A 21,792-nucleotide genomic window follows, 5' to 3' on the forward strand; every position below is an offset into this window, starting at 1 on the left:
AACTGGAACAGAAAAATAGATGGGTGGTCACCAAGGGCCTGGGAGTAGGGAAGGGGCTGACTATAAAGAGGAACAGAGGAACCCGGGGACGAGGGAGCTGGCCTGCGTAATAATTGTGGTGGTGGTTCACAATGGTACACATTTGCCAAAATTCACAGAAGTGGAGACTTAAAAAGGAGTGAATGAATATAAATCTGACTTTTAAAAAATTTTCCCCAAGTGAAGCACTGATTTTACACCAACACCTTCATGCCAGTACTACAAATGGAATTAGGGTGTAGCCAGAAAGGTCAAATCCATTCTCACTGACCAGTATCTTTAAAGCCGAGGGAGTACCTAGACCAGGATACTCACTATGGTAATTGTTATTCGCCCTTCTCCCAACTTTTGTGGGGCATGGGGATGAGGAGGAGGTAAGAGAGTGGATAAGAAGAAAGAATTTTCTCCACTTAAGACCATCTCCCATGATTTATAAAAATCTTTGGTGTCTGTTAAAATCAGATCTGCTAGAGAGAGCTAGTGAGCATGAAATGAATTAGCCAGAAAATCACTAAAATCATTAATGGGGAAAACAGGAGACTTGCTTGGCCTGAGAGCTGGTAGCACAGGGTCCCATACTCCAGGGGTGTTGAGCGTGCAGAGGTGGGCTCTGGGGCCAGGCTGGCTGGCTCAGATGTCCTGGTTTTGCTATGTCCCAGTCAAGTCCAACCTTGGGCTCCTCTCTAGGACAGAGCAGTGAGACAGCCAGCCTCTGGAGCCCCTTGTGACGAGTACGTGGAACACACATGCAGAGTGCGTGAGCACAGTGCCTGGTGTGCCATGAGCTCTGAGCACTAGCACCCACGGTCAGTACTGGAGCCACACTTCCTGCCTGTAAAACTGCTTTAAATCACTCAAAGCACACACACATGCGCGCAAGCACAGGCATGCCCGTACTTGCAGGAGTCGTCAGGGGAGCCCTGCAGGGACCATCCGCACCAGGTCCTCCTCTGGGCATGGCTCGCAGACCTGGTTTCTACCATTCACCACACTCAGAAGGCAGAGTCATCTCTACAGGACGCCCACTCGCTGTCCTGCTGAGGTTTGGGGACTTCCAGTCTGGGCGCCTGCTCCTTCTGGAGCACCCCCTACCACCCGGGGCTCTGACATCTGAACAACCGAGGCCGAAGCCAAAGCCTGGTGATCACTGAGCAAAAACAATCCTAGATGCCCAGCACGATCCGCAAGCAGCGTGGAGGCTGGGCCAGACACAGACCTAGGTTTCCTCACATGCGATAATAAGCAGACTGGACCAGACAACCCGGAGAACACCTCCAGGTCCGAGCAACTGTGACAATGCTCATTCCCAGAGGCCTTCTGGAACCTCGAGAAGGTTCCCAGCTGCCGGCAGGAGTGGCAGCACTAACGCTGTTCACAGGCTGCTTTCCTCACTCACGACTGAGGCTGACCATGCCTTCTTGCCCTGACCACCCGGCTCAGGTGGCCACTGGACACACGCTCCCCAAGCATCACTGTGGGGAGACAGAGGGATCCCAACCACAGCCCTGGCTTTCCCCATCCTACATTCTCGTGGAGGAAGAAATCACCCCAGCTGGGGTCAGACGGAGGGAGGCTGGTGCCCCAGTCAGCCCCCGAGTAAGAATTTGAGGTGCTGGTTCTAAAGGCAGGTCCCCAGGCCCTTTCCAGGAGATTATGTCTCACTCTGTCTAGGGTGGGGCCCAGCGACGGTAGTTTTATTTAACAAGCACACACCCAGGAGATTTTTATAATTAGCTAAATTAGGAAAATAACTGACATAGGGTGGCTCCTGCATGGCTGGAAGTGAAGCTGATTTCTTAACCTTTAAAATTCGGAGACATGAGAACTTTGGCTTCATGACCTAAAAGTAACTGGTTGGCAAGACTTCAAAAGTATCCAGGCCAGGGCAAGTTGGTAAAGAGACAAGAAGGCTGAATGCTTCCAGTGGGGACCACAGGGTCGGTCACCTGACTTCCGCCATCCTCAACAGGACACCCGCTGTCCCCTTCTGCACACCTGGTGGCTGGGCACCACAACACACCCGAGATGGCCACCACCACTGTCCGTCCATCTGTGATCTGCTGAATCCCTCCCCAACCGTCTTCAAGGCTGTACACTTTGTCCACTTCCCCAGCACTCAGTCTACTGCTCGCTCTTCAAGAACAACGGCTCCTACTTCTCCAGGAAAGCTGATGCCACTCTCTGGAACGCAGATCCCTCTCCTCTCCACTCTGTGACCTTGACCTTGCTCTGGGAGTATACCCCACCACACATGGATTCTCCTTCCCCCCGTCCTGCCCCTGCCTAGAACAAGCTCGGGTCCCCCCAGGGTGGCAAAGCCACCCCCTTAAAACCTTCTCTTGTTACCCTGTGCCTCCCTCCTGCCCTTCTTGGCCAAGCAATTGCTAAATTCTCCGTCTCTCTCTCCCCATCCCATGATCAGCATACCCTGGAACCCGTTCCCATCTGTTCGCTGGCTGGCTGTCTCCTCCACTCGAATGCGACATTGCCAGGGCCAGGGGCTGGTACTTTGTTCTCTGCTGCATCCTCAGTGCCTGGCCCAGAGAAGGCACACGACAGGTGTGTATTGAGTGGACAGGACATCTCCTGTTTGTGGGAGAACAGCTGTTTCCCATGGAGCCCCTCAGGGCAGGGGCCCAGCGGTTCCGGCCCCACCTTTGCTCTGGGGGCATCCATGCTCCATGCCACAGAGTGTGGCACCAACTCTGGGACGTGTAGGCGGGCCGGGTCACTCCTGGGCATGTGCCCTGTAATACTGGCAGGGCCTTGGGCAGAGCAAGGTCCACATTCCTTAGCCTTGCCCTGGAGCCTCTCCAGCCGTGGCTGGAGCCGTCCTCCCCGGACTGTCCACTCCTGGTGATGGCCATGTGCTGGCCCTGACCCAGGTCAGGGCTCCTGCATTCACTCCAGAGCCCATTCTCTTAAGTGTCCGCTGGGCACTGCCCCTACCACTTTGTCACTTATGACTCTTTATCCAAACAATCTAATTCCACGCCAGTCTCTGACTGGGCTAGGGTGGGGGGCAGGTGGAGTTGGGGGTCTCCACATACCTCAGCACCTCTCAGAGGGCCCAGCCCACAGTCCATGGCCCTGCACAGAGCTGTGGAAGGCTTGCTGAGGTGGCCGCGTTTACTCATGCCCCCCGATTCTCAGTCCCCCCCTCACTTCACTGTCACTCAGACCCCCTCCCTTCCCTAAAGGAACAGGCCCCCACCTCGTCCTCGCCCAGGGTGATGCTGTTTTCGCCTCTCCCCCTAGAGGACACAGCAAACCCAACTGTACTTTGGCCAGAAGTGACTTGAAACAAACCCGAAAGTTTACTTTGGAAAGGAGTTAATAATAAAAGTTGGAAGGCGTCTTCGGGACGATAAACACCTCCTTTTTCCTTTCTCCTGGCTTCTGGCACAGCACCTTCCCTTGGTGGAAACGCTTTCTGGGACATGACCACAGGGCTCAGGACGACCGATGGGGCCACCAACTCCAGGGGAGATTGAGCGGGGGAAGAGAACTCCACAAAAAGCCAGAAAGTGTGCTTCTCATCTCCTGAAAGCTGCAATACCATTTCTGTAATCCACTTTCATTGTTCTTGCAAGAAAGGCTCTGGACTGAGAGCTGGGTTTTTAGAAGTCAGACAGATTCTCAAAACCCTGCTCCTCTCCAGCAAGAGTGAATAAGAGCCCAAAGTTTCCAGAAATAAATGCAGAAATGGAAGAAGCACCTTCGGAACCCTAGAGAAATTATTCTGTAAGTGTAGAAGGTTGTCCGAGTAATACCACCAAAATAAACACCTCTGATAAGGAACTAAAATTATAATGAAAATAAGGTACTTTAAAATGTCAAATTAGCTACATCTTTAACATAAACAGGAACAACAGAAAGCTGTCATTTCTTTTAATGCCTAACTAAGGTAGGAGAAAGTAAGAGAAGCTGTCAAACTTCTATAGCACGAGTGGACTTTTAGAACAGAGTATGAGCGGGTTAAACTCTGAATTTTTAAACATACCACTGATAACTTTGTATTCTCTTTCACAAAGACACTGAAGAGGCTGTAGACCTCCTGATAAATATATTAAGGCTCCCAGGGAAGAAACAATTTCTCTTCTGATTGGCCACAGAGACTGCAAATGGCCTGAAATACATATTTTATATTGAAAATGTTACTAACCAGTCGACGGGGGTTGGGAAAAGAGAAGGGAAGCATGTTGAAATACAACAAACTTCTTCTGAAAACTCTAAGTGTCCTTTCCGGCTTTCTAACTACCATTTAAAAAAATCAATTAAAAAAATTTTACAATACAAAACAGAAATAACTTTTTTCATAATTTCAAAGTAAAGCTCTAAAAGTTCTCCTAACTTGGGACTAGAAGACATAATGATTATTTTTAAATGTCTGCTTAAAAATTAGAAGGTCTCAAAGGTAAGCCACAAGTATGCGAACTAACCCTGAACGTTGCTATTTCTGTTCAAGCTCCAAACAGTGTAAATGAATGAATATATTCATCTTCACTTTATTCCTAAAATGGTCAGTGGCATTCAAGAAACTTAAAAATTAGGGAAACGAAATTTTATTTTCTGTGCAATATGAAACCTATGGAAAATTATCTAGAAATTAGTATGAGCTTAATATCATTTTCTTCTGCCAATTTTAATTTTAAAGAGAAAGAATAACAATAAAGTCTATTAAGAAATTCATGACAATTGATAATGTGGAAATAAGAGCTTTAATATTGTTGGCTTAAGAATAAGGTAAATAGTCAGCTCCAAATTCTTTTTTTTTAATCTAATTCATTTTTTTAAAGGAAAGTGTCCACTTAAATATAAATACTAACAAAGACTCTGTATTTTTTTTTAAGATCCTCAGAATTCCTGGAATAATGCCTGCCAACTAAAACACCTACTATGAATTTAGTAATGGGTTATGCAAACATAAATTACAAGGCCAGACATTTTAAAAGGAAAAAAAAGGTGATTTATTGACATGCTGGAGACACGGCAGGATAGAAGCACTATTTCAATTTTCCATATATTCCTCAACACTGCAGATGTGTTAATGCAAAAAGAATTTTAAAATAAAAATTACTCTCAACTCTTCTGGTTCTAACATATCAGTTCATTTACTTAAGAAGGGTTACCATGGAACTCCTTTCCCACACTTATAATCAGGAAAATTAATACAGTCAAACATTTTATCCAGTTTCAAGTGCAAATAGGTTTGGAAAAAAAAGTGAGAAAGAAAGCCAAACATTTCCCTAACAACAGCAAAAAGAGTTAAACCCCAAGTTTTACACTTTATCAGCCCAACCTATTCTTCCCATATTTTTTCACTTTAATTTCTTCATCCCTATTCACAGGTCATTTTTTTCCCCCCATTTTTTGGTCTCCAATCACTGTCAGAACTAGTCCCTTTTTTTTGCTTTACTGTGGCAAAGTATCCATTTGCATATACATGGGATATTTTCCATGGGTTGCTTACATCTAAACAAAATAAGTAAAAATATCCTCGTCGTCAACTTTTAATGAAAGGAAACAGAAGCTATCGCCCTTGCCTGAACAGGTCATGGGAACTGCATTGGGCTGATGAAAATCCCTGAACACACATCAACAGAAAAGGCATCTTCATTTTTCTTCAGTTTGCCCATGGCTGACAGCTTCACAAATGGTCATTTTCCAAAGTGCATGCAACTGTGGCTGAACAAGCCTGTCTTAAAAATAAGCCTGAAAACACTCTACTAATAAAGAACGCACATTTTAAAATGCAGAGGCACAAAAGGACATCTCTGTAGCCTGGCACTGTGCATTCTTCCCCAGAGAAGGCTGCTTTGTGTATACACACACACACGCACGCACACACACACACATGCATATGATATGGGGTTCCTGGCACTTTGATTATGTGAACACACCTGACCCCAGGGAAATAGGCTGAGACTAGCCCCATATTTCAGACAAACCAAACAGCCAATAGACAGTAATGGCTTTAAGCTACTGATGACCTGGGCCAAAAATGAAGAACCACTTAATCTTCTGAAGAAAACTGTCAATGTGAGGGGACCCACCGCCGACCTTTCCCCTGATCTTAATCACAGCCACCTATGATAACAGAGTGGGGTTTATTTTTATGCCTGGCTCCAGACTACAATGATCAATCCTTCAATGTTGACTATTTTGTATCCACACTAGGAACCAGAGTAAGTTAACAGAGTGTGGTTTTCATGGATCCCTGGAGTCCAGCATGGAATGAAACCCACCTAAGAATAAGATCAAGAGTCATTCCATCCAAACTCGAAACACCTTATAAAGTCTCTCCAGATTAATCTACAAATTCAATGCTTTTGCAATAAAAATCCCAACAGAATTTTTCAAATGACACCAAATAGAAGTCATACAGAAGCACAGTCCAGATGGTTTTGAAGAACCAAGAGGATGTTCCTTTACTAGATATCAAGACTTAGTAACAGTGTGGAAATGATTATGATAGTAATATAGTAATACTCATCCCACACAAGAGTGTGGGATTGGGCAGCCTGGGGATCTGGAGGCAGGTGTGGTACCTGGCAGAGGTGGGAAAGTTAATCCTGGGGAAAGGTGGACCCCATGGTAAATGGTTCTGGGGTGAGGAGCCCTCAATGGACCAAGATAAAATTAGAGCCTCATCAAATCACCATCCACATGATGCTCTACATACAGGCCTGATGTAAAACACAAAAACAAAGATCGATTGAAGGAAAGCACAGGAGACTATCTTTATGACATCAGTAAAGGGAGTTTCTGAAATAAGATTCAAATAACCAAACTTTACATCAAAGACTAGGTGGGGGGGGGAAGGTGGGGAGGAGAAGTCACCTGCGCTAAAATTAAAATCTTCCAGGTGACCAAGGACAACATAAACATAGTGAAGAGACAGGCCCTGGGAGGAGAGAGCAGCCATGTATGTAAGCAACGAGGATCCAGATTTTGGATATAAAAATTTCCTACATGTCAGTAAAAAACAGCCAACAGCCCGATGGGAAAATGGGTAAAAGATACAAGCAGCTGAGATGCAGAAGAGGAAACTGTGCAGGCCAGTCATCATACAAGGGGATGTTCTCCCTCATGAGAAACCAGGGAATAGCAAAACCCACTGAGGGCATGGCCAGAACAGCTACCGGGGGCTTGCAGGGGTGCAGAGGGTGGTGGCATGGAGCCACTGAGGCTACACCCACCCACCTGGCCAAGCTGTGATCAGAGACCATGCTTTTGGGGGTCCACCCTGGGGAACTCCTGAACCCTCTCCCCAGGACAGGTGTAATAATAAGTGTCAACAACAATGGAGAATCCACGTGTCATCTCAGGAGGGCAATGGACACATCTTCTGTGATTCCTGAACACAGTGGAATAAATGTTTAAAGAGGCCAGGTGTCAGAGGATATATCCAGACATTGCAAGATACCACTTGCCTTCCATGTGCATAAATAGTAAAACAGATATAGGTATAAAACAATATCTATTGTTTATGGTTATTCATGCATGCATAAACATTGCTGTGGTGAAACATCAGCTTTAGGATGAGCTTACATCTGAGGAGGAAAGGAGAGGCAAGGCATGGAAGTGAGATTTTGGCTGCATATGTAACAGTTTATTTCCCTTTAAAGAAAAACGGGGGCATCAGAAGCAAATGGACAAAACATTAACATCTTGCCAGTCATCACAAAGGGCACAGGACTATGCGTTCTGTTTTTATGCTTTGGGGTATGCCAGAAATACTTTCTATTAAAAAAAATAAGCCTGGTTACACGGCTTTGATTATATAAGGACAATGTCATGCAGGTACAATCCTGTGTGAGGCCTCTGAGTGGGGCCCAGAGGAGGCCAAGGCAGTTGTACTTCCTGAATCTTTCTGCCCGAGGGCTCTTCCCTCACACAAAAACTTCTTAGAAGAAGATGCGTGCGCCAAGTTCTGTTTGATTCAAAACGTTTGCAGGGTTAAAATGAACCCAGTACCTTACAAATGCACCCTTCTTGTGGTACAGTGTTGAAGGTGGAGTGGGAGGTGTGAGGAGCTGAGGTCATCCCCCCTCGCCAAGGCTGGGGGTTCCCCAGGAACAGCCCAGCTGGCACTAAGAGTCCAGTCTCAGGGTACTTCACTGCAGATGCTCTTGGCGGCAGAAGGAGAGTCAGTGAACGAATGAATAAATGTGGGGTTAAATTGGGGCCCCACCTGGACTTCAGAACTAAAACAGTGACTTTTCAAATGCGAAGTAGGGAACACCAAGGGCGGGTCCTGCAGCTAAAGTGGCCCAGGATGCAAGTTACCCACAGGTGAAGCAGTCCAGTCACTACTCCCTCCCTGAACTGTGCTGGGGAGTCTGGCTGTTGGGGAGGCAGGGGACTGTGTGGGGTGGGGGAGGCGGCTGGGGGGCCTTTCCCACCCCAAGGGGCTGCTCAAACCCGCCACGAGCAGGCCTGCATTCCCAACCTCTAGCCGGCTTCTCCGCTTTTGAGCTGTGATGCCCTAGGGTACCTCCTCCTCCTCTAAGGGGCTCAGTTGCCCTCTCTTTGACGTAGAGAGAAAATACTGCACCTACTTTCACAGGGCTCCTGTGAGTATTGGGCTTCCCTGATAGCTCAGTTGGTAAAGAATCCACGTGCAATGCAGGAGACCCCAGTTCGATTCCTGGGTCAGGAAGATCTGCTGGAAAAGGGATAGGCTACCCACTCCAGTATTCTTGGGCTTCCCTGGTGGCTCAGCTGATAAAGAATCTGCCTGCAGTGCGGGAGACCTGGGTACAATCCCTGGGTTGGGAAGATCCCCTGAAGAAGGGAAAGGCTATCCACTCTAGTATTCTGGCCTGGAGAATTCCATGGACTCTATAGTCTATGGGCTCACAAAGAGTTGGACACAACTGAGCGACTTTCACTTTCACTGTTAAAAGTCTTTAGAACAGTGCTTGGAGCTCAGTAAGTATTGGGCATTATTATGAGCTCTTCCTGCTGTGTCCCTGAAGTGACCAGAGCCCTCAAAACAGAGCGGCCCCAGTACACGCCATCCCACATAAAATGAGATCACCTCGTTGATCTGCTGCTGTGAAGAATTAATTCTAAATAGAAAACCCCCAAGAGGTAAAGTAGGTGATTCACTGAGAAGAAAGGACTGCCCAGAAGTCTTGGGTCCATGGGGGATGAACAGGAGTGAGCTGCAGCGGGAAAGAGCTGGCCCAGCTCCAGGGCCGTTGGGTCTTGGCCACACTGCATGGCCATTGAGCAACAGAGCGGACCCGACCGGGAACCAGCCTGTTAAGCCCTCAAACCCAGTCAGTGGTGGAACCAGAGTCAGGATCTAAGTGTCCTGATTCCAAATACAGCATTCCTTAACTGTATTAATGATATCATATTATCTTCCTGTTAAAACACTGGACCACACACAAAATGATTACACTCTGCCTGGTAGGTTCATGTAATGCTCCTTGTAAATTACTTTTTCTGCAATTCACATTTTCAGGTTAAACCAAGAGCTGACAGCAGTCAATAATCGGCATTCAGGACTTCCCTGGTGGTTAAGACTGTGCGCTTCCACTGCAAGGGGCTCAGGTTTGATCCCTGGTTGAGGAACTGGGATCTGGAATGCCGAGTGGTACGGCCAAAAAATAAATCAGTGCTCAATGATTAACCCTGACCATTCCTATGCGTTGGGTTTTCCTGGTGGCTCAGACGGTAAAGAATCTGCCTGCAATGCAGGAAACCCAGGTTCAATCCTTATGGCTCAATGGCCATAGCCCCGCTGGACAAAGCAAGAAAAACCTAAGACAACAGATCTCAGGGTCAGGGGGATTTGTCATCTGATTGTCTCTTTCTTGACTGACAAAAATCTCAAAACAGAAGGGCAAATTTTCCTGTGCTTTGGGTTATAAGAGTTCCCATAAGGTGACCAGCATTCTCAAGTAAATGCCAGATTTCAGCCTAACTGCTCTTCCCTGGGTATTAACCACACAAAATTCACTCCCAGCACACGCAGTGACCTTTACATGAGTATGTCACTTCAGAGCAATACTCTTTCTCTCTAGATATATTTTAGTTGTTGTTTTAACTTATAGAAGAGAAACAGCTTACAATTAACTAACTAAAAATTGACTTCTGAAAGCTAAAAGGAGACGGTTTGGCACAGTGGTTATGACATGGTTCCCGGGAATCTGCCTGGGAGGCAGGTGGCTGATACTCTGTAAAGTGGCACTAAAGACACCAGCCTTCTCGAGTGACTGTGATGCACTTAGCATAATGCTTCGCTGTAATAAACATTAATAAATAACAGCTCATCACAATTTCAACCAAATTTTCAGGCTTTCCCATTTAGACATCATTCCTAACAAACTGCACATGACAAGGATGTTTATTGAGAAGAGGCTGTGAGCTCCTTTCTACACCCAGGTTATCTACACCTAAGTGGAGAATGTCATTCTCCACCCAACACATACTTTGGTTGAGGTTGCCAACCAGAAAGACAAGCTATGGGCTGCTCCCAAAGCAGACCTTCCAGAGACAGAGTCCAGGGCAAATATTTCCACTCCATGAACAGGAAAACCCATGAAAAGGGAGATAAAATGACCATCTAGATGCATAGGGAAGGCATGTATTTTAATTTTAGTCAATCTATTCAAGTCTGCCCTAGAAACTAGGTCTATAGCTTATAGGCCTATAGTCTACTTAATGTTTTAACAGTCTTGGGGGGTTGGGGGAAAGAGGGAAATTCCCTGGCTGTTCAGTGATTAAGACTCTGTGCTTCCACTGCAGGGGGCTTGGGTTTGACCCCTGGTCAAGGAACTGGGATCCCACATGCCACGTGGTGCAGCCAAAAAAAAAAAAAAAGTACACTTTGTTTATAGCTTTAAAATTCACTTGTGAACACAATTTCTTCTTTCAAAAGATTAGATTTTTATAACCTACACTCAACAGGCCATTTATTGAGCTCTCACTATTTGCCAAGGTTCTTCTGGACCGTTTACAGCGTTTTGTCTGACTCGTAATAATTCTGCGAGACTTGTCATCACTCCCATTTTTTGGATGAGAAAATGGAGGCTCGGAGGTTATACAGTTCAGCATGGTCTCGGCTAAACTTCCACGCCACATGCATCTAATTACAGCCTTTTCCTTCTGATGGTTATTAAACTCTCAGAAAATCTGTCTGTTGGGCTTAAAATAGCCCTTTGAAAACTGCTAGACAGATGAAGGAAGCGGCGCAGAGGCTCAGGAAGGAAAGGGAACGCCAGCCCTGCGACGTCGCAGTGAGGGAGTCGGGTCAGGCAGCTCCGAGGAGGCGAGCATGGCCAGGGGGCTCTGCAGACGCCACCAAGGGGCCCCCAGGTCAGGGCACCACGAGCGGTTCTGCTCGCACCCTGTGTCACCAACACAGGCCGAGAGATTAACTCTTCATTGATTACCTAAGAATTCATTGTTCTGGGCCAAAGGCAGTCAAACAGAACAAGGCTTCCCTCCAACTCAAATGTTTACCAACCCAACTTTCTGACGTCCGGATGGAAAAGTTCCCCGGTCTTAGGAAGCAGAGGGACTGAATCTGGTGTCTCAAAGTCACTGAGTGAGAGGAGCAAACCGAGGCCATCAGGCTGAAAGGAATAAATTACAGGCACCCCTCCCCCACAGCTAAACAGCCTGCTCAAAATCAGCAAGAGTAACAGGGAGAGGGGCAAAGGGTCATTTTTCATTTTTTGAATTCATGAAACTGCCCTATTCCCTGAAGATCCTTCACCCATCCACACTCACTGCCATGTTGTCCTGAAATTATCCTGTGTGTCCTTTGTTTATGTGGTCACTGCCTGCCCGCCCCCCACACAAGCTGGAACCTTCTCTCGGTGTCTGCCGTATCTCAGAACCTCGGATGGCCCCTGGCTCCAGGAAAGGGCTCAGAACTACTTGTAGGAAGAAGGAAGGAAAGAAGGGAGGAAACAGGAAAAAAAGTGTGTACTGAGCACTTACTTACTATATGTCCCTTACAACTGAATTCATTTCCACCTGCCCAGCAGCTGGAATACCGTCAGTTCCCTTTATAAGTATAGGATCTGGGTCCCTGACCATTTGGTGATCTTGGTCAAGGTCACTCGGCCTGAATACCCCAGTCACTGTTTACTGACTAGCCACTCCAGTCTGGCCCAGGACTGGCCATTTACTTTCCAGGAATCTCACATGTTCCTCACTATGACGTCTTGAAGTAGACAGGATATATTACTACATATGGAGGAACTGAGGATAAGTTTCTGTCTCAATGCTACTGAACGCTGCAGCAAGGACTAAACTCGATCCAGCTGTCCGAGCCTGAGCTGAACGCTCTGCTCTAGAGTAGGCCTCCTCCGTGTCTTGGGAGGATGCTGCAGGGTCTCTCTGGAACGAGGGGGAATAATGTGGCCCCAAAGAAACTAGAAAATAACCTCTTGGGCTGATAAATGGGCTTCAAGAATTCAGTTGGTAACAGTTAAAAGTTCACTTTTAATGTTTAAACTTTTTCTAGTTAAAGTCTTCTTATAACTTAACGGTGGGTGATTCTAGAATGATTAAGCATCCAAGTTGATTATTTGGGCTTTATAATTGGGCCAAATATTGGAGTGGCCTTTTCCAAACCAGGTTGGCTACTGCCAAAACGAAATCCACAGGATCCTTTGATGTGGGGGAATTGCGTCAGAGGATGAGAGCAAGCAAGCGAACAGACCACCTGTGCAGGGATTTCCCACACCCCACAAAGAAAGCCATTAAGAAAATCATAATTGAGATATAATTCACATACCACAAGGCTTACCCTTTTAAAGTGTACAGTTCAGTGGTGTCTGGCACACTCACAAACTTGTGCAACCATCACTACTACCTAACTCCTGAGCCCTTTCATCACCCCGCCAAAAAGCCCCATGAGCTCCAGCAGTCACCCCCATCCTCCGGGCCACCCTCATCTACTTTCTGACTCTATGGGTTTGCCCACTGTGGACATTTCACACACACGCCATTATTTTGTGTCTGGCTTCTTTTACTGAGCAAAATGCTTCCAAGTTCATGCATGTGGTAACATCTTATTCCTCTGCTGGATGACAGCCCATTGTATGGGTGTATCACACTTCGTTTATCGAGTCAGTTCTTGATGGACATATGAGTTGCTTCTACTTTTTGACTATTTTGAATAACGCTGCTATCAACATTTTTTTGAGTAGACACAAAGTTTTTGCGAGGATGTGTTTTCAGTTCTTTTGGATTTATACCTAGGAGTGGAAATGCTGGTTCATAGGGTAATTCTATGTTTAACATTTTGAGAAACTGCCAAAGAAAGGCATTTCTTGAAATTAAAAAAAAAAAACTCTGTGCACACACACACACAGTAAAACTGAAGTGTTAAATGAAATTTTATCTGCCTGTTTGAGAAATGAATCTTGTAGCACCCTGTAGCTGATGTTTTTTAATATTTTATTTCTGTTTTGTAAAGAAAAGATTACTAAATGAATGCTATAAATATGACCATTCAGCATCCACAGTACTCAAGGTGCACAATATACACAATATACACAGTACTCAACATACAAAAGGGATGGAAGCACAGCTCCGACCTGCAGGCCCGTCCTCTTCAGAAGTGGAAGCAAGCGATTGTACCACAGCTGCAGGCTCAGCAGAGGGGTGCATCTAGATTCCTAGACCCTCAGTGTGAGCAGTCTGCGGGACACTGAGGGTGTCCATCTGCACCTCCCTGGTCTTCAAGCTTACAGGCCTCCTTCCCATGACTACCCTTCTTGAAAGGCCCGTGTCCCTAGGTGTGTGTCTGGTTGGTCCTCCTCTTTAAAAGTCACAATCTGTCAGATCAGTGCAGTGGGTCTTCAGTGAATCCATTCCCGTGTCCAATGAGACACAAGGAAAACTAAGACACAAGGAAAACGTTTCCAGTCTCCCATCTGTGCTGGCTTTTAATTCTCATGAGGACGGATGCAAACAACGAAAGCCAACACAGGCCTCCACGGTCAGTCCATTTGCCAAAAACAAGAGGAAAGCTAAGAATTCAGTCACTGCTCAACATGCAAGCGTGTCCACTTGCAGCAAAGAATGTCTGAACCCTGAGAGTTTAAAAATAGGGAGTCTTACACGAACTTATTTAATTCTAGTGCCAATTCCATGACGCAGCTGTAACGACCATCCTCACCTTGGGACCCCTGCAGGGCCACGTCGGGCGAAGGTGCCCCCCGGGTCTCTCACCGAGCCTGAGCCACGCTGTCTTGGGCAGCCTATGCAGGACGTGTCCATCTGAGTTGCAACTTTATTTTTAAGTGACTCTCTTTTTCCAGGCTGAGTCACTCCTAGCAGTGTCTATATAAAGGCTGTAGAGGCAGTGACTAAATGCATTTGGGCCCAGGCCACGACTATATATTACTGCCCCCTCCCTCCCCCAGCCTGCTGACTCCTCTCACAGGGAGCTCGAAAGGAGTCACAAAGTTTGCAGCGACTTCCCGTCCCTTGTCCGTCTCACCTCCGCAGGTGGGGGCGCACGCCTTCACATCTCACTGAGAAGGAGTCCGATCAATGAAAAAGTGACCGAGGACTTTCCAAAAACAGATGCCCTCGCCCCTCCCCTACTTGCCAGAGCTGGGGAGAAATCCATAAACCTAGTTCATTTTAGCCATTGGTCGAGATTTCTTCCGGAGTCGTATCTCAAGACGGCTCCTGATATTTCTGTAACAGTTTCCCAAGAATGTAAAAAAAAAAAAAAAATAAAAATCAGGAAAACACTCTGGCCGGAGACAGAGAGGGCAACCTAAGATTCTGGCACTCAGGAAATGAACACTCGTGAACAGGCGGTTATGTCAGCAGGAAAGAGAACGTTCCCTTCTTCTTGAAGCCGGGCCTGCTGACCTGGGAGGCGGGGCTGTGGGGCTGTGGGGCTGTGGTGCTGTGGCTGGTGTCGGGCCCAGGGTCACCTTCTCTGGTGAGGGCAGCAAGGAATCCAGGGTGGTCAGTGTTGGTGATGATCCCAGGAAGGTATGCCCTGGTCAGGGTAGGGGACAAGCTCTGTCCCTGACAACATGAGTGAGAGATATGATGACGAGAGAAAGGGGCCAGGTGCGTTTTGGCAGGAGTGATGTCAGCCTGGTGGACCAGGTGTCATGAGGATTAACGCTCAAGACAGCAAGAGTTCTGGCAAAATATATCAGGGCGGGAAAATGCCCGAGGAGAGCTCCTGAATTGCAGGTCAGTTTTAAACCTCACAGAAGAGATGTGACCCCTTATAACACAGATTAATACCAAAGTCTGACAGGTCTGGGGTAGGAACTTGATACTGCCAGGACAAAAAGAGGCCCAAAGATGGTTTTATGATAAAATTGTGGCATCTCGAGTCTGAGGCTTTCCTTTCTTCCTTCCCAAAGAAGATAGTTTCTCTATTGTTGAGAAGAAGGCAACAAAACAAAACCCATCTCTGTCCTCTGCCTGGAACCAAGTCTTCCACTGGAGAACCTTCTTCTGATAGTCGAGCATCGCATTCAAATTGCCGCAGCCAGTGGGCTGGGATGGCACCCCCTGAAAATGTTCTGTGAGCGGGCCCTGTGGGCCAGCACTGCTCTGGATGCTCTGCCCGTCAGTGAGGCAGCCTGGTGCAGCAGTTAAAAGCACTGACTTGGGGAGCCGGTGGCCTGGGTTCAAGTCCCAGCTCGGCCGAGTAGCAGCTGTAAGATCCTTATCAAGACAAATGTTGGTCCCAGGAGCAAACTTAAAATTTAACCAAACAGGAAAATAAGAAAAAAGCAATTCCTAGGCAGAATCATGAAACCCTAGCGATGTTGCCCCACCTTGGTCCCCATCCACCACGGGAAGTAACTCAGTTTCCCAGAATAAGGAGCCAGCCTGGTATTCTAGGTGAGTTCCGGTCAGGGCCTTCCACATCCCTGGTCATCTAACCTGCCATTAGGTTTATCAACTCAGAGGCATCAAAGGTAATCCTGGCCTGCACCTCGGCTCTGATGGAAGCAACAGAAGAGCAAAGGGCATGGGGTTTGGCCTGCACTGAACCCACAGTTCTAACAGCACAAAGCTTCAAGAACTCAGAGAAAGCCGTCTCCAGCCCAGCCAGGCTCTTCACCAGTCTCGGGCAGGAAGGACGTGTCACCAGCACAGAGGCACCTGTCCCTGCTGCCAGCCTGGGGGACCCTCATCAGTGGGGGTGGCCCAGTTCCTCCACCCACCTCTTGTTCTCCAGCACCCAGCCCACAGGCCGGAGCACAGTGGCCTCTGCCCAGCAGCCAAAGCCTCAGCATTCATCTCTCATGTGGCCCCCACCCCCATCTTTCATCCTCCTGCCCCTAGCTTGGGCACAACTAGGAGGAACATGAAGAGCGGACACATACAGAGCTCCCAGCACAGTGGCTGAGACCACGGAGACAACCAACGCCGTCCTTGCAGCTAAGCCAGGGGCTCCCCGGTGAGTTTCAGGGGGTCCAGGAGAAACTGTGCAAATGTGTGCATTTCTCAGGGTGGGGGGGGGTGACCCTTAACATTTACCATTGCTTCAAAGGTTGAGAACCAAGCCTCAGAAAGCAGCCTTGTTCACCTACAGTAAGAATCACTGTGACACAGGCAGTTTGGAACTAACCCCCACTGATCTCAGAGTGTTTCTGAGGGAAAGTCTGCATTTACAAGATTCCAGACACTATCCTACACTTAAGGTGCCTTATCAGGATGGTGTACCTCCTTGGTGAGAATATAAGGAAGTTTCTAAGACTGGGGAGAGGATCTTATCCCCAGAGCCAAACCATCTGGCACATGGAAGGTGCTGGAAAATATTTATAAAGCGATTAACTGTTATTACAAACCAACTTTTGGAACATTTTGGGTGAAAACTACCTTTATTTGTTGTGGGTTCTTTTTTAAGTTCTTGGAGCTGACTTTGAGGAGCAGAAATCAACTGCATCTCATGTGTTTGGTAATATGTGCTCCAAATTAATGCTCACAACAAACAGGAACCAAACTGTTGGTGCTTGGCCTGTGTGGAGCTCTACACACATACTACATGCCACACACATACTAGGTACTACACACACACACACACACAGACATACACACACACACACACCCCCTGTGAGCTGGGCCCTGCCATTACACCTTTTATAGATGATGCAACTGAGATTTGGGGAGGTTAAGTCATCTGCCCAATGACACCAGCAAGTAAGTCACCTGCACTGATAAATATAGAAAGTGACCCAACCTAGAAATACCCTCAGTCTTGGATGTTCAGTTATCAATCATTAACTCAACAGGGAGTGGATGTTTAGTCACAAAATTCAAATTTAAAACGTTTTTCTTCAAAGGGGACTCTTTTTGAGTCAAAGAAAGGCATGAAACTTAATATGCAGAGCAATGGCATCTCCTTCAGATTAACTACAATTTTGAGTTTAAAAAGACAGAAGCGATAATATCAATTGACTAGCAATGTATTCATCTAATGACATAAAACTGAAACTGAAAGAACTTCATTCTCAACAAAAAAACCTTCAGGGCTCTGCCCTCCGCGGCACCTTCATGCTCCTGGCTTGTTCCATGGGCCCCTCACCTCCACCCCAACCCCACCCTAGGCCCTGGGCTTTCCCAGTTGCCCGTGGGCAGCACCAGTTTAGGAAAACACAAACTCCCTGCCAGGGGATAACCTCATTCACTTGACTCCCCACTGGAGCTTGCATCTGCCTGTTAGACCCACCAGACACTCAAAGGACCCTGGGAGGACAGTTTCTGCTTTCCCGGAACAAAGAAGAACATCAAGGTTTTCACCAAGAATCAATCCACTTGGTGGAAGTCCGGCAAGATCACTGGCCCTGGCTCTGCCCCGCCAGCCTGGTCCTCCCTTGGCTGACTGTGTGAGGCATGAGGATGCTGGTCTGTGTCCAAACCCACAGATGCCCTCCCTACCAACGAGCCAACTTTTTTTTTAACCCCTGAGAATAAAGTTCTAAGCAACCTTCATCTTCACACATCTGATTTCTAGAAGTGTTCCCTCAACAGTAAGTGTTAATCTGTCCTCCATTGTTGAATAATCAGAAGAAATAACTGATGTCAGAGACAAGTCGGGCTCCTCTGCACTGAAGCCCCAGATAAAGTGATGACCCACTGTCTGATCTGGGTCCTAGGCCCCGCGCTCATCAGAGCCCTCCGTGTGCCTCCACACCCCTCACACCACAGAACCCCCAAGAATCCCCCTCTGTACTCCTCGCCAAAGTTACCCACTCCCACCCTCCACTTAAGAGGTTTCCAAACCTACAGAAGATTCTGCATGCCTGTCTTCCACATGTCTTGGAAATCTGTGCTACAGCGAGGCCTCCTTATCATAGCAGGAGGAGCCCGAGTGAGCACCAGCCCCGACCCCCTGGCAGAGCCGGGGACAGGCAGGATGGCAGTGTCCCTCCCTTCCAGGAGGTGTTCTGCAGCCCCCTCTCCGCGGAAGACACTGTCTAAAACCATGCCCTGACGTAACTTGCAGAGATGTTTCCCAGTTTATATCCTACAGCCCAATAAAAACAAAAACAAATCAAAAAGAAAAAATCAAGAATATACAAACAAACAAAACATGCCCTGGAAGGCAATGCCCCAGAGGGCTTTTCCCCACCAGGCTGCTCCACCCTAAGCCTCTCCTGTTTACTGGGATTAGGAGATAAAACACAAAGTTTGAGGCCAGTTACTGGCGTGGGATTTAACCCAAACCTAGGGAGCCAGCAGGATGAGGCCTGTTTATACGCCAGTGGAGGGACGGGGCCCATTCAGTCCAGTCAACATTTATTAAGTGCTGGGCCCGAGGTGGCTGGAGAGGGACATGCCTTTCCTCAGCGGGCACCACCTTCAGCTGGCAGGACCCTGGGACTTGAGAGGAACGCCCAGGAATCCAGTTCTCTTCAAGGCACTTCATCATAGGCTGGATTATATCTACCTACTGGTGACTGAGGCCTTGGAAGCATGACCTTGCCCTTCTCTTTTAGGTTTCCGATGACCACCCTGGATACATGGTCACCAAGGGAACGACAGTGAGAACACAGGACAGTGGGGATAGCTAGGTGCTTGATCAAGGCCAAGCGTGGCTGGAGAGACATACCTGACCGGGGTGGGTCTAGGGAAACAAAGTCAAAGACCAGAGCATGAGGAACCCCACAGTGAGACCCTCCAGGAAGGTCTGCTCTGAGCAGTCTGAGAGGAGGAAGGTGGCTGGTCGCTCAACAGCCTTCTCCCCTCTTGCCTTTACTGTCACAACGAGGTGGGGCGTGGGGACCACCAGTCCCTTCTCCCCCTTCCCACCTGGCACTCCCCAGCAGCACAGAGGGCGGCAACCTCCCAGGCCTAAGTTACTGACCCACGTGTCTGCTCAGTAACAACACTGACGACACACACCTCAGGGCAGGGGGGCAGACAGGACAAGCAGTGGGTCTAAAACGCAAAATCCTTGGGTGCTCCTGCCGTTCCTCCCTTGTTTCTTGCCACTGGACTACCAAGATTTTTTTCTCCTGAAATATTTATTCTGAAAATCGAGGGTTAATTATTTGTTTCCCCAAATGATTCATGGTAACACTCCTTTAAATGGCAAGCTCCTTTGAAACACTTAAAATGAGTCCACTTAAAAAAAAAAAAATTCAAGTCACACATCATTTTTTGGGACTATTATGAAAGTTAGACTATCCCTCCCAGAAATCACCTTTTCCTCCAGGCCTGTTCCTTTGTCCTCCCTGGAAGAATCTGGGGAGGCCTGGGAGCCAGGGCTGGAGCTCTGAGCACCTGCCATGGGGGGTGCAGGAGGCTGGGTGCAAGCCCCCGGCACAAGAACCACTGCGGACTCATTTGGCAGAAGCTCCCGGAAAGCAATCCCCATGTCTGCTTGACTGTCTGTAAAACTCTCCTTTATTTTTTTTTTTCGTCTTCTGAATCCTTTGATAAAGACTCAGGGAACAAGGGACCAAGAAAACAGGGCAAGAAAAGGCTGCCCAAGCCACTCTAAACACTGTCCTCTGAACACATACTTCCCCAAAAAAAGAGGAGCGCAAGAAGAGCACATTTCCAATGCCCTTTAACGCCTATTTCAGGAAACACAGAGGGTCCTAAAAGGCCTGACCAGACTGAATGTTTTGCAAGAAGCATCGTCAGCATATTGTATCCTCAGACGCATGAAGCCTTCATGCGCCCCTCCAGGGCCCTGCCTACAGATGTGCACACAGAGGGGCTGGGGGTCTGACCTGGCCACCCAGCTGGTTCAGCATCTGCATCAAGAGTCAGGTAGGGTTTAATCCAGTCCCCAGCCCGCACAGGGGCTCACCACTAGGGCTGAGGACGGCCGAAAGGAAGCAGCAGACAGCTGATCTTCTGAACTCACCCTAGGACGGGAAGACCCTACCCTCCTTCAGAGAGCCCAAGCCCAGCACAGAGACACCGCTCACCTCTGGAGTGTTCTTCTTGAACTCACGGCTCTGCTCGATAAGCCGCTTTCTTGACTGCTCACTTTCATCTTGCCGGTTTGCCAATACTGTTGCGGTGGCATCGAGTTCCCTCTGTTGAGAGAAACAAAAAGGGAAGACCAGATTGTAATTACACTCTGAACAGAGGAGAGCGTATTTGCACATGACCAGGACACCGGGGGAGAGCCTGTGGTGCCAAGGATCACTGCCTTGTGGCCCAGGAGGGACTGGGGACCAGCGGAAAGAGGCCTGGGCTCCCATCCGGCCCCACCACCCCATCCATGCCCCAAACCCACTCAACTTGACGTGCTGTGTACCCACACACACCTCACAAGCGGTGGCTTCTACAACACAACGTGCAGATGCATGCTGCTTTGCTAACCAGTCAGGCCAGTGCCCAAACGCCATCCCTCCCCAGAGTCGCTCGCTTCTGCTCATAACAAGCACCTCTTCCTGCCACATCCCCAGATCCCAGTCCTGCTGCTCGACTCGGGGCATCTTTCTGACTCTCCTTCAACAGTCTGGGCCTGGAGTCTTCTGCAGCCACATCTGATTTGCTTTTGTTTAACAAATACTTAGTGGGTTAACTATAGGCATGTTTCAGGACCTGTTAGTTGTTCTCAGTTCAGTCACTCAGTTGTGTCCGACTCTTTGTGACCCCATGAACCACAGCACGCCAGGCCTCCCTGTCCATCACCAACTCCCGGAGTCCACCCAAACCCATGTCCATTGAGTCAGTGATGCCATCCAATCATCTCATCCTCTGTCGCCCCCTTCTCCTCCTGCCCTCAATCTTTCCCAGCATCAGGGTCTTTTCCAATGAGTCAGCTCTTCGCATCAGGTGGCCAAAGTATTGGAGTTTCAGCTTCAACATCAGTCCTTCCAATGAACACCCAGGACTGATCTCCTTTAGGATGGACTGGTTGGATCTCCTTGCAGTCGAAGGGACTCTCAAGAGTCTTCTCCAACACGACAGTTTAAAAGCATCAATTCTTCGTCGCTCAGCTTTCTTGATAGTCAAACTCTCACATCCATACATGACTCTGGAAAAACCATAGCCTTGACTAGATATACCTCTGTTGGCAAAGTAATGTCTCTGCTTTTTAATATGCTGTCCAGGTTGGTCATAACCTTCCTTCCAAGGAGCAAGCGTCTTTTAATTTCACGGCTGCAATCATTGAGTCGTTCTCAAGAGGGACCTTAAGAGGCAAGCCCCAAGGATAACGACTTCCAGCACTGTATCGACTTGGGAAGTGAAGCACCTGGAAACAGTGTTACCCACCAACTCTTTAACTGGCCCCTGGGACTCTTGAGAACCACCAGGAGC

General features: G+C 47.9%; 1 protein-coding gene across 10 annotated transcripts in view; it reads right to left on the reverse strand.

Annotated features, from left to right (window-relative positions):
* The window catches only part of CUX1 (cut like homeobox 1), a 349,533-nt gene that overhangs the window by 251,443 nt on the left and 76,298 nt on the right, over nucleotides 1-21,792 (reverse strand). For all 10 annotated transcript variants that reach the window (XM_061402011.1, XM_061402012.1, XM_061402009.1 and 7 more), the window contains exon 2: nucleotides 20,448-20,558. In XM_061402011.1, the coding sequence (XP_061257995.1) occupies nucleotides 20,448-20,558 (111 nt within the window). The remainder of the gene's footprint in view (nucleotides 1-20,447; nucleotides 20,559-21,792) is intronic.

Source organism: Bos javanicus, chromosome 25 (genome assembly GCF_032452875.1).
Source record: "Bos javanicus breed banteng chromosome 25, ARS-OSU_banteng_1.0, whole genome shotgun sequence".
Lineage (NCBI taxonomy): Eukaryota > Metazoa > Chordata > Mammalia > Artiodactyla > Bovidae > Bos > Bos javanicus.